At 34.7% G+C, this 12470-nt stretch overlaps 1 protein-coding gene across 1 annotated transcript in view; it reads left to right on the top strand.

Annotated features, from left to right (window-relative positions):
- The window catches only part of ADAMTS19 (ADAM metallopeptidase with thrombospondin type 1 motif 19), a 226973-nt gene that overhangs the window by 118040 nt on the left and 96463 nt on the right, over window positions 1-12470 (top strand). The window contains exons 9-10 of the mRNA XM_004420243.3: window positions 8434-8574; window positions 10049-10199. Of these exons, the coding sequence (XP_004420300.2) occupies window positions 8434-8574; window positions 10049-10199 (292 nt within the window). The remainder of the gene's footprint in view (window positions 1-8433; window positions 8575-10048; window positions 10200-12470) is intronic.

Below are 12470 nucleotides of genomic sequence, written 5' to 3'. Positions count from 1 at the left end.
ATCTGAAATAGCTATCCCATCTGTCCATTCCCTCTTCTGTTTTTCCCCAGGCTTGGACTATTGCAATACTTTCCTCAGTGGTCTCCTTGCCTTAGCATTTTATCTTTGTAATCTATCTCACACGTTAGTCAGATTCAACTTCCTGAATCATGGTACTGATGTTCAATCAAGAAATCTTTATTGCCCCTTACCACCTAGTGAATGAACTCCAAATTCCTTTGCCTTAGATTCATGACTTTTGTAGAGTAGTCCCAATCTACCTTTCTAACTTTATAATCCACTTCTCTATTTCATGAATACAAACAATCCATAATTTTCTAGCTTCATGTCTTTATTAATGCTTTTTCATTATCCCTACTCCCAACCCTGCTGATATATATCTCTTCCAATTTTACTTATCCATTAATGGTCAAGATAAATGCTATCTTTTTGTGAAATTAGACCTGAAAGCCTGGCTGGAAATATATTTCCTTTTTCAACTTCCTTGCATTGTTTATTGTAAATATCACTTGTCACTTAATTTCTAATATATACTGATTTGTATTGATATTTACACACACACACACACGTACACACGCATCCTACTGGACAGCAATCTCTATGAAAACAGGATTACTGTCTAATACATTTTTTCTACCACAGCACAAAGTTGAGTGCATTGTACATTATAGGCACTCAAATATTTGCTGTATCAATGAGTAAGCATTTGTTGTATGAATACTTATCTGTTGGACAGTCATCTTGAGATCTAGAGTAGAAGGCAATTGACTTCCAGAAGTAGAGAAGAGGAATCAGTTTGGGTCAAGGAATGTAATTGCCTTGACTAAGTAAAAGAAAATACAGTTTTATGACTATACAAATATAAATATGGCAAAATATTTTTCCTTTTTGGTACATGATGACATTTTGACTTCCTATATAAAATAAACTATGTGGAAATATAATAGTTAAATTATGTATCAGTTATGATGAGTCTACTTTGAAGTCTGGTTATAGGCCTATCCAACTATTTCATGCAAGTCCTGAAGTCATGGACTTAGAAGGGCCAAATCCAACAGTTTTAGCAATAGGACTATTTAATGTAAAATTCTGCTAATTCAGTAAGAAGCTAACAAAATACCCCAAGAGGCATCCTGTCAAATATAAGTTTGGCTCATCTCTCTGCTTGCCTGAAGAGTCCTTTTTAGAAAGGAATAAAATTTTTACCTTTCATTTTGCATTGATGTGCATCAGTATATCTACTATAAGAAAGAGAGGATAAAGTCTAAAGGGAGAGTAGACAAACAGTGTGAAGTAAATAAGAAATGAAGATAAAGGCAATACATTATCCTCTAGGATTGTTAGGATGGGAAATACATGAAATAATGACAGATTGCTATAATAGACAAAAAACAAATATACTCTTACCTCTAGAAGTCCATTGCTCCTTAAAATGTTCAAAATTAATTATTCTGTAATTAACTGTCCTTGACCCACTAAAATTGGTAGTGGCTACATGTAAATTTACTGTTCCTGCGTTGTACTCTTTAGAATTCCTTATAGCAAAAGTGTCAGGTGTCTTCCTCTAGCACACATGCCATGGTTAAGGTTAGAAACTACTCAGTGCACAGCGGAGTGAGAAAGTGTTTTAGAGAATTACCAACTCGGACATGAATTCTTGTCATGCCAGCTACTCGCTGAATGAACTTTGGGCAAGTCAATCTGTCTGTACTAATTTTCTTCATCCCTAAAATTTGAATGTTTTCTTTTCAGTGTTCATCGTTAGATTGATGATGCTCTAATTGCATGGCACAGTGGTTGACCCATAATACAGAGTGAATGAATAATAAAAATAATTAGTAGTATTATAATTATTTTTATGAATGCTTTAATATAAAAAGGAGATTTTCAGCTTCCAATGGCTGTACATCTCTCTCTTCATTCAAGGAGTTATTTCATATCCTTCAGAATTCTTACTGGATTGGCAGGAAGTGTGATTGTTATGGAGACTCTTGTAAGACCACTAATACAGTGTATTTGATACTTTATTTAGACAATGATATCAGTTAAAGTAATAAGCAGTTTGTCCAAGTTAATAATCATAATGGGACTTCAGCCAGTATAGATGTGGCAGCACTCCCACATCAGATTCTTTCCAAATGTGGGTTTGGATGTCATAGTGAGTAGGTGGAAGAGGGGAAAAAATCACCCAGCTATGAATGGCCTTATGAGAACTGGCTTTCTGTTTGCATTTCTCTAATGTATCTTGGCAGATATATGGTCTAGAGGAAGGCAAGCAATCTTCCTTGAGCAGATCATCTATAGACTTTTCAGGCTTACGGTTTCTCTAAGTCAGTAAGAGGCTATGTTAGTTTCAACTTGCCATCAAATTTGCAGAATATTTACTTGCTTCTATGATTCCTTATCAGTTGATAAATCGGTAGACATTTATTTAATAAGGTATTGAACTAAATATTTCAGGGAATTGAAAAGAAAATATGACAATTCTTGTTCTCTAAGCACTTAAATTCTAGATAGTGATAGTTTATATATATTATTTAAAATTCACCAGAAACAGCAGGTAATTCTAATATGTGTATGTGCCATATATTTGAAGGGCATAGAGGTCAAGGATCATGAGAAATATATACTAGAATTTATTGAAGAGTCCTTTATAGAAGAAGATGATATTAAAAATTTGAGTTGCATTTATAAATATAGATAAGCTGGGGAAAGCATTCTGATAGGAAGGAACTGTATCAGAGGGTAGGCTGGAATTAACTGTTCTAATAAATTAGATTGAAGTCAGATTACAGATCATTTGAAAAACAGGATAAAAAGTTTGGATTTTATCCTGTAGATCATTGGTTCTCAAAAGTTTGAATGAGTAAGAATCGTTTAGATAATGTGTTAAAATGAAGTTTCTTAGACATTATCTCTAAATATTCTCTTTCAGTTGGTTGGGGTAGGACTCAGGAATCTGCATTTTACCTAACGCAACATCATCATGCCCTATGATTCTGATGCACATAGTTCATTATTCACAGTTTCAATATCACTGCTTGCCAAGGAAAATTAAAAGATTTGGCCTAGGAAACTAGGTTTTTTGCATTAGATTATTTGTAAGAAACTAATTAAAGCATGCCTTAATAAAGCAAAGAGTTAAGGGGCAGGAGATCAGTTGGGCAGACATCACAATAATCCAGGAGTGAAGAGAATGAGCACTTGTCTTGGTTGATAGCAGTAGAGGTGGAAAGGGAGGGATGAGTGGAAGAGCTTTAAAGAATATAGAACTAACAGAACGCAGGCAGCTGTTAGCTAGGCGAGGGAAAGAGACAGTGGTCCAACCCCAATAGATAATACACTCCCTGAGGGTAGGAACTGGATCCTCTTCATTTTTATGACCCCAGCTCAGTGTAGTACCCAGCACATAGTGGGTTCTCAACAAGTGTTTGTTGAATTGCTAAATAAACCTGTTATGTAAGGCACAGCAAAGTCAAAAGGAATTTCTCTTTTTGTACCTCTACTTTTTTTTTAACCTTTAGTTTTTTACCTTGTTGCTGGCTTGCTTTACACTGCCTTTCGACTTGCCAATAGAAGTGCACATTTGATTGTTTTGTGCAAATTGAAATGATTTAAAATGCAAAAAGTAATGAAAATATCATGTATTTCTTAATGTCGGGCTTTTTTTCCATGAGCACACAGCAGTGAAGTTACATCAGATCAGATATAGCCACTGAATTGTATGAAATTAAGTGTCATTTTGTGGAAGTATAATCCACTTCCAGTTAGACATTGTGATAAATTTTTTCTTTTTTTAAATTAATTTTTCCATATAATGTATGACTTTTAGTAGGAAATAATATATCATGATAAAATGTTTAATGTATTCAGCACAAAAAAGTCTACTCTTCTAAAGTATTACTGTTTACAAATCTGTTCCTTTCCAAATTATCAAAAAAATGTGAGTGAGTTCATAAATGTTCTCCTCTCTAACTCTTTAAACATCAAAAGGGACCATCTTCAAAATCCAAATGCTTCTCCAGCTTTCCGCAGGATATCACAAAACTTCCTGGCAGGGACTTTTAAACAAGTTGAGAAGTTTTATAAGATAAAAATATTTTTTCAGTTGGCTTGACAACCATGTACAATGTTAGTGGAGAGTTTATTTGCCCAAAGCTCTTTGTCAAAATGAATTTAAACTGAGATTATTAAAATGTAGCTCGGTTGCACAGTGTGAGGAGAGGTGTTGCTAATGTCTTACTTCGAGAATGTTTTCCATACAATGCATGTGGCTTGTTTATGGGACTATATATGTAGAGGTGCATTTCTGCTAAAAGAGAGAAGATATTTAAAATTATTGAGAAAACAGTAAGTCATATGCATAAAGGGAGAATTTTGATCAGAAAGAGAAGCCCTATAGTGTGGTGGTTTAGAGGTCTGTCTGCTCCACCATCAGACAGCCTGGGGCTGAGTCACAGCTCCATCATTAACCTCAGTGCCTTTCTCATCTGTAAAATACAAATCATGATAATAGAAACATTATGGGGATATTGCGAGGATTAAATGATATCATCACTGTAAATGATTAATGTAGTGACTGGAGCCGATAAAGGTTCACAATTAATTGTTTTATTTCAAATCTGTGCAATCAGGACTAAGCAGTGTCTCCTGATAGTTCCAAATGTGTGGTAAAAAAAAAAAAGCCCTGTCCCATTTTAATGATAATCATTTCTGTTATGAGTTAAATAGCTTTAGAAAAATTTAACTAATGGTAAACAATGCCTGAATCACCAGATTCTCCATGGCTGTAGCTAATTTCTTACATGAGAATCAGGATCCCACAAGGAAAATGATCATCTGGATGAGAAGTTGTAATCTTCCCAATTTGGAAAATCATATTACGTGACTTTGGGAAAATGTCCAAATTGCTAAATCTTGGAAGCAGTCTCTCTCCTTTACTCAAATGGACACATTATTTAAGAAGTTTTATTATTTCTGAAAAAGACCAGTTGCCTTTCAAAAATAATAGCATTTGTGTATGATTTGAAAGACTGCACCACCACAGATGGAAGAGTTGAGCATGTTCCACATGGCAAGTGGCGGTTGTTAAATCAGGGTCTCCCAGCAAAGTGTGCTGCAGCCAGAATCCCTGGTAAAGATGAGACAGTGATGCTGGCAGGAGCTGCTTCAGAACCGTATAGTGAGAAATGCATTAAGGCATCTTTATCAATCTGTGAGGTTGTACCATATTTACAATTTCTTATTTTAATTCAACCTCCAAAGAAAGTCAATTCTTGTCATTATTATTTACTTGGTTTTCCTTGAGTCCACAACTTTCACCATAGTCAGCAAATACAGCAGATTACCATTAATGATGTTTGTCTCTGTGCTTTTGGCAAATTAAAATAAGATAAAATTTCTCTGATTTACTGCCCCAGTAAAAAGAATGGTTATGGATTCCTACTATATTCTAGGCACTGTGCCAGGCATTTTACATCATCCTCATGTAATCTTCACAACTAGTCAGGAAAGTATATTTAATAAATGAGGAAACTGAAGCATATTTATTTCTTTACTATTATGTAACTTGCCTCTGGTCACATGACTAAGGGGTAGATCCAAAATTCAAATCTCTTTCTAACTCCAGCGTCTTTCACTCTACCCCCCAGTAACTGAACTGGCCCATACCCACTTCATGTCATCTCTTACTTTTCCTCTTTATCTTCAAAGTCTGAAAAACATTTATCTTCCTATTCTCTCTGTCAATCATTCTATTAATATGTGTTTATTACAGACCCTATTTAAAGACATTAATTAGACCAGGAAAGATAAATATGATTCACCATCCAGCTGAATTTTTCTAACACTAAAAGTGAACAATGATATTCAATAATGTATTTTTAGTTTTATTTAGATCATAATTTTCATAGTCTTCAACGTTAGCAAATGTGGTGAACTCTTAATTCATTACTCTTATTCATAAATTAATTTATTCCATCTATATCATTTTCTTCTTTTGAAAACGTTAAATATAACAATTTTGATTTAAATTTTTAATTTTTTTTTTTTTTTTGTGAGGAGATCAGCCCTGTGCTAACATCCGCCAATCCTCCTCTTTTTTTGCCGAGGAAGACGGCCCTGGGCTAACATCCGTGCCCATCCTCCTCCACTTTATATGGGACGCCACCACAGCATGGCTTGCCAAAGCAGTGCGTCGGTGCGCACCCGGGGTCCGAACCAGCGAACCCCGGGCTGCGGCAGGGGAGCGCGCGCACCCAACCGCTTGCGCCACCGGGCCGGCCCCTAAATTTTTAATTTATTTCAATGAAAATGTAGTTCAGTAGTCTTGAAAATTTTTATTTTGATGTAAGAAAATGTAAGTAGTCTAGTTGTGATTTCCCTTAGCAACTTCTATAGCAATTCTTTTATTAGGTTTTTAAAATACAGTGTAGATATTCTTGTTATTCAGAATTTTTTATTATGAAAGACTATTTTATTTATTATCCAGATCATTACACAATGAGAAAAGGGAACGCTTGACTATCTTACCATCATCTCAAACTTAGTGTACAAAACCAAACTTTCCTCTTTCTGCTTCTTCAGTATTAACTGTCACTCACAATTATTTTAATGTCCTCGTTATGAGAATTCATAGGTGATTATGTGAAATTTTTACTGAAATAGAAGTGATTCTACCTGATGACATGGTTCAGCATTTAAGCATGATTTACAAACTATGATTCCAATATGCCTGGATCATAGAGAGATGAGTAAATCCCTATCCTCAAGAAAGTGCAGAGATAACCAAAAGTAAAAATATATAATATAATGTAGAAAACATTATAACAGTGTTGTTCACAGAATCCTATGGTGGGAAAAAGAGATGGTACACATAGGTGAGGTAGGAGTTAATAAAAGAAAACTTCCTAAAAGTAATCTACATTAATCTTAAAGGTTAAGTAGAATTTATCCAGGTAAAGACATTGAAGGAAAGGCACTTTGGACAAGGCAGAGGAGGGAATGGAATTCATAGACGTCAGATATGTAATGGTTAGTCACACGATTCTAGAGCCAGCCACCTCAGTTCAAACCTCACCACTTTCCACTTTCTCACTGTATAACATTGGGAAAGTTACTTCTCATCAGCAAAATGGATGTTATAGTAATTCCTACCTCATAGAATTGTTTAACTCAAGCTTATAAACTCCTTTGTATGGTGTATGACACATAGAAAATGCTAAATAACTATTGATTGCAAGAGAATAAGAAACAACTTAGTGTTGGGGAAACTACAAGTCATTTGGTATTGCTGAAAAGGAAATGCAATAAATGACTTGCAAGAAGATGAAGAGGCTATGTACCAGGTTAAAGAGCTGGAAATTGCCGTGTAGGTAACGGGAAAGCAGAGTCAGTCCAGTTGTGTTTTAAATAGATTTCACTGGGGCGGAGTAGGAGGGGAAGAAGGGAGAATGTTGGTAAAGATCAGAGGCACAGAACCCGTAATGCCATAATAATTGTCGACTAAATATAGTCTTTTGTTAATATTGTCTTTGTTAATAGTAACAAAGGAATTGAAAGCAGGTGACAGTTGAGAGAAATATTTAGAAAGTAGAATTGGCAGGGCTTGCCCTAACACTTAGTAAATAAAATAGCCTGGGTGATAATTTGGGAGAAGAAAGAATAAATGATGACCTGAAGATTCTTGATTTGGCAGACTTGGTGGCTAGCGAAGACACAGAAAAGAGAGCAAGAGAGAGAAAGAATACAGGAGTAAATTGAGGTTTGAAAGAGAAAATAATGAGAGCAATTTTTAGGTGTATTACATTTAATGGTTTCTCTAGTGTATCCATTTGGAGATGTCAGATTTTTAGAATAGAGTTCCAACTTAAAGCAACAGATTCAAGATTCACTAGAAAAGATGAAGATGGCCAAGTAGGTGAAGCTTTCCCAGGGACAGTGTATGTTATATAATGAGTGGAAGAAGATGGCCAGTGAAGCAGATTGGGAAAATAATGATGTGGTTTCAGATTTGATGAAGAGTATGAATAGAAGATCTCCAGGCCAGAGCGAGAATCTAGTGTGGTTGAATAGCAACTTACTATTTCTAGTGTCATACATACTACTATGTGAAAAATGTATGTATAGATTATGTTGATATAGGTGACCAAACTTTTCATTTTCTAGGTTGATTGGGGAAATGTTCTAAATAAAATATTTATGTTCTAAATAATATATTAAAAAATAGGCCCTAAATAAAAATACTTACCTTTAATCTGGGTAACAAAATTTAAAAAGTAAATCAGTCTGAAATCTAATTTTATTTTGACCTTTAAAACTAATTTCTCTCCCATTATTTTAAGCATTTAACTGTTATTTAATTGCAGTTATGAAAAGTTAAAAAGTAATATTTACTTGATGTTATTATTTTATTTTAATTATATTCTGAATCAGCATGGGCATTAATCATGACAATGACCACCCATCATGTGCTGATGGTCTTCATATCATGTCTGGTGAATGGATTAAAGGACAAAATCTTGGTGATGTTTCATGGTCCCGATGTAGCAAGGAAGATTTGGAAAGATTTCTAAGGTACTGAGGTCACTTACTGTTATTGCATTGTGAATGTTTATGTGTGCCTGTTTCCTCTACCAACCAGGGAAGGTTGCACGGCAGAGCGGAAAGGACACTAGATTAGGAATCAAGGCACCTGGTTCCAATCCTGGCTCTTCCATTGACTCATCCACATTTTTTAACCCATCTGCTTCTTAGTTTCCACATTTTTCAAGTAGAAGGATGGGCAAGATGATTTTTAAGGTTGAAAATTTTTATAATGATAAAAAAAAATCTGTTGCTGTATTTATTTGTCTCTTCGAAATTTCCCAGTGGAAATATTCTCATTGCTCATCACTTAGCACATCTGTTGTTATCACAAAGAACCTCTTGAACAAAATTTCCACATTTCCATTGTGATACTTCTAAACTCTGAATCGTTTTTCATTAATATATAGTTTTCAACATTATAATAGTCCTTGATTCTCTTCTTTTCCACCTTCAATAGTAGTAACACTTTGCTTCTGTCTGGTGGGAAAATGTGTTATTATTATTGTTCTAATTTTCGTTTTAAAGCCCTTGTTCTTTACTTATTCCTTTGGTAATAAAAGGAGCAGGTGAAACAGTAAGTGATATGCAAAGTAGTTAGTAAGAGAGATGATTAAGGTATCCAAAATTCTAAGTAAGAAATGTGGGAACACCTAGCTAGCTAAATTCACTACACAGATAAATTTTATTCATTTCTCCATACCATTTAAATTGGCAAGCCTATTTTTTCTGTTAAATAGATATTAAAATCTACTGAAATATAATGTTATTACATTGTCATAACTCTGCTCTGAAATATGTGCAATACAGTCTGCATGCTCTTTGTCATGATAGTGTAGAACAGCAATCAGAGCATGTAGTATTTTGAACACACCACCTCACTACAACAGCAGCCCTTCAGTAGGCCCTAATGAGTTTTAAGGAACATGCATGATTTTGTATAGTTGCCTTCACATTAATCAGAACTCTGATAAAGTTAAATGTCACTTCATAAATGGAAGTTGTATTACAATGTAAGGTACAACAATATTTGTACTGTTGATATTCGCTTAATAATGCTTTCCATAGACTCTTTAAATCCCTGAATATAGTTGATTTCTTACACATACTGCTTTTGGGCAACTTGCTCTCTGAGTCTGAGCTTCTTCATCTTCTAAATGTGTAAAATAGTAAACACCTCACAGTGTTATGTAGATTAGCTGAGTTAATCCATATGAAAGGCCTTTATAAACCAAAAAGTTCTCTTACTTAACTTGAACATTATTATTAGAATTATCTTAAATAATTGTAAATAAATGATTCTTGTACATGGAATAATTCCTATGAGCATTCAGTAGAAGAGTTTATAAATAAAAGTAAGAACATATTTTTAATATTATAAAAATATTTCCTGTTGCTGTGCTAACTAATCATAAGAACTTTTTACATTAAATTCAAAATTTTACACATATCTGCATATTGCCAGGTCAAAGGCCAGTAACTGCTTGCTACAGACAAATCCCCAAAGTGTCAATTCCGTGCTGGTTCCCTCCAAGTTGCCAGGGATGACATACACTGCTGATGAGCAATGTCAGATTCTCTTTGGGCCATTGGCTTCCTTTTGTCAAGAGATGCAGGTAAGGATTGTGTCCAGGTGGGAGTTTTTAAGTGTATGTTCACATTCATTCTTTAGAAGTATTGATTGGAGGAGGGGAAGATGACTTTATTTTAAAGTTTGTGGCTCAAGAGCACCCCAATCTTGGAAAGAAAGATTTTCTAAGAAAAGTTTTCTGCGATTTTTCCTCTGGCACTTTGGAAGTGATAGAAATAGGTATGGGCATATAATCAAAGTCAGGAAGGAATGACCTAAGAATTCCTACTTCAAAAATGGCACTGAAGTCAGGGAAGTATTTGCATTATGCCAGTTCAATGCTTCTGTTTTAAATCTCTTCCTTTCTTACATGGTAGGTCACTGGGTGAAAATGTAATAAAAACGATATATGAACATGCAATTGTGGAGGAGGAGTTATATCTTTTAACCCTGACAATAAAATGTTAAAACTATGTTCTACAGGAGCAAACATTAGAGAATATATTTCTAAATAGAGGGAAAGGGTAAACTTATGATGGTAAACTAAGTAGTGTCTACGTATTAGTATTCAAATGGTCACTAATTACTCAGAGAGACCAGTTGTACAAGTCTGAAGTCTGAAGGCCTTCTTATTGATGTAAGAATTTTAGCTCTATTTACCCTTCCTTCTTTCTTGTCTTCTCTCTTCCTGCTACCCATCCCCTATCTGCCCATCTCTTCCAATATACACCATCACACATACTTTGTATTTCAGGGATTAACTGATAGTCATGCTTAGGGTGAATTGGTAGCTGTATTTCACTCTACCTAGGTTTCTGTGATTGCCTCAAAGGAGTTTGGTTTTGTTGAAGATAATGGTGTTTTGGATTACTGGTAGCATAATTAAAATCCATTATAAGGAAAAGAGTATATGGCATCATGACATATTTTATGCTCTCTCTGCTTTGTAGTTCTTATCAAAGGAGTTGTTCACTTGTTTGCTTATCATTTCCTTCTTCTTAATTTCCCGCCCTAGTGTGTAAGCTCCATGAGGACAGAGAGTATCTCTCCAGCATCTAGCCCAGGGACTGGCACATGGTAGGCACTCAGTGAATAATTGACTTAACGATTAAAATTAGTGAAGGTGTGAAGGAGTTGGAGCTGCATTAAATGTGAAGTGTGAAAGGATATGTAGACTGTAATACTCACCTGGCAGTAGTGGAGCTCAAAAGGAACTGGTGTACGTGTGTGATTGTGACCTGATTCACAAGGGTTTATATGTGGCAGAGCCATGGATCCTTGGAACTTAGCATCAGGTATAATAATTATGACAGTACTGAGCTTGGCTCTATATGATCTGTCCCTGATACCTCTGTGATTTCATCTACCAATCTTCTTGTTCACTCTACTCTCACCTACAGGCCTTTAGACAATCAAAAATTGGGTCACAAACTTCTTTCTTAAATCTTTATGGTAAAATGAATGTTTTGAGGTACACAGGATTGATTTTGTGGGTAGACACTTTTACGTGCTGAAATTAGCATTGTTTTGGAAAATAGAGTAGGCTGTCTATAGTTACCATTGTGTTATTGTGTAGGAGATAGTTTCAGTTCATGCATTATAGAGAATTGATAGAGCTGATAATGGAAAATTTTCATGTTCTATAAAGTATCCCGAGTATTAGAAAAACTTAGCAAATGATCAACCACAAACATGATTTTGGTAAATTTTAGATTGTTTTTCACAAACATGACTTTTAAAAGCTTTTAGAAATTATTTTTAATGTATATCATATTGCAGTTAGTTAAATTTTATTAGTGCCATTCTACAATATTTGGAACTCTAAAATATGTATCGTAAAGTGTGTAAATCATTTATGTTTATGATCTAATTTGATTCTTATAACAATTATATGCCAAAGTTATTATTCAGTCCTATTTTACAGATCAACCATTTGAGGCCTGTAGAAGTTAGATAGAACAATTAAGTTCTTACACCTATGAAGAGGGGCTGTTAGATGCAAATCCAAAGAACAGAGTACATTGTACCGACTATGCTCTACTGCCTCTTAAGGAACTCAAACTTCTTTACATATTGGCTGCCGTATGGGAAAAACCTTACGTCAGATCCTGTATTTAAACTGAATTCATTTTATCTGCTACAGTGCTTACACCATCAGGACTAAGAAATATCTTCATCGATTTGTTTTATTTTTCTCTGCTATTTTCTCTATTTATATGGTTATTTCTCACTAACCCACCTGCACAGATTTTTTTCCGTCTCTTAAAGTATAAGTGTTTATTGGAGATTTTTAAATCTATGCTTCTCAATATCCTAG

This window comes from Ceratotherium simum, chromosome 4 (genome assembly GCF_057802395.1).
Source record: "Ceratotherium simum simum isolate JZ-2026a chromosome 4, ASM5780239v1, whole genome shotgun sequence".
Classification (NCBI taxonomy): Eukaryota; Metazoa; Chordata; class Mammalia; order Perissodactyla; family Rhinocerotidae; genus Ceratotherium; species Ceratotherium simum.
This window is presented reverse-complemented; position numbering and strand designations above follow the sequence as displayed.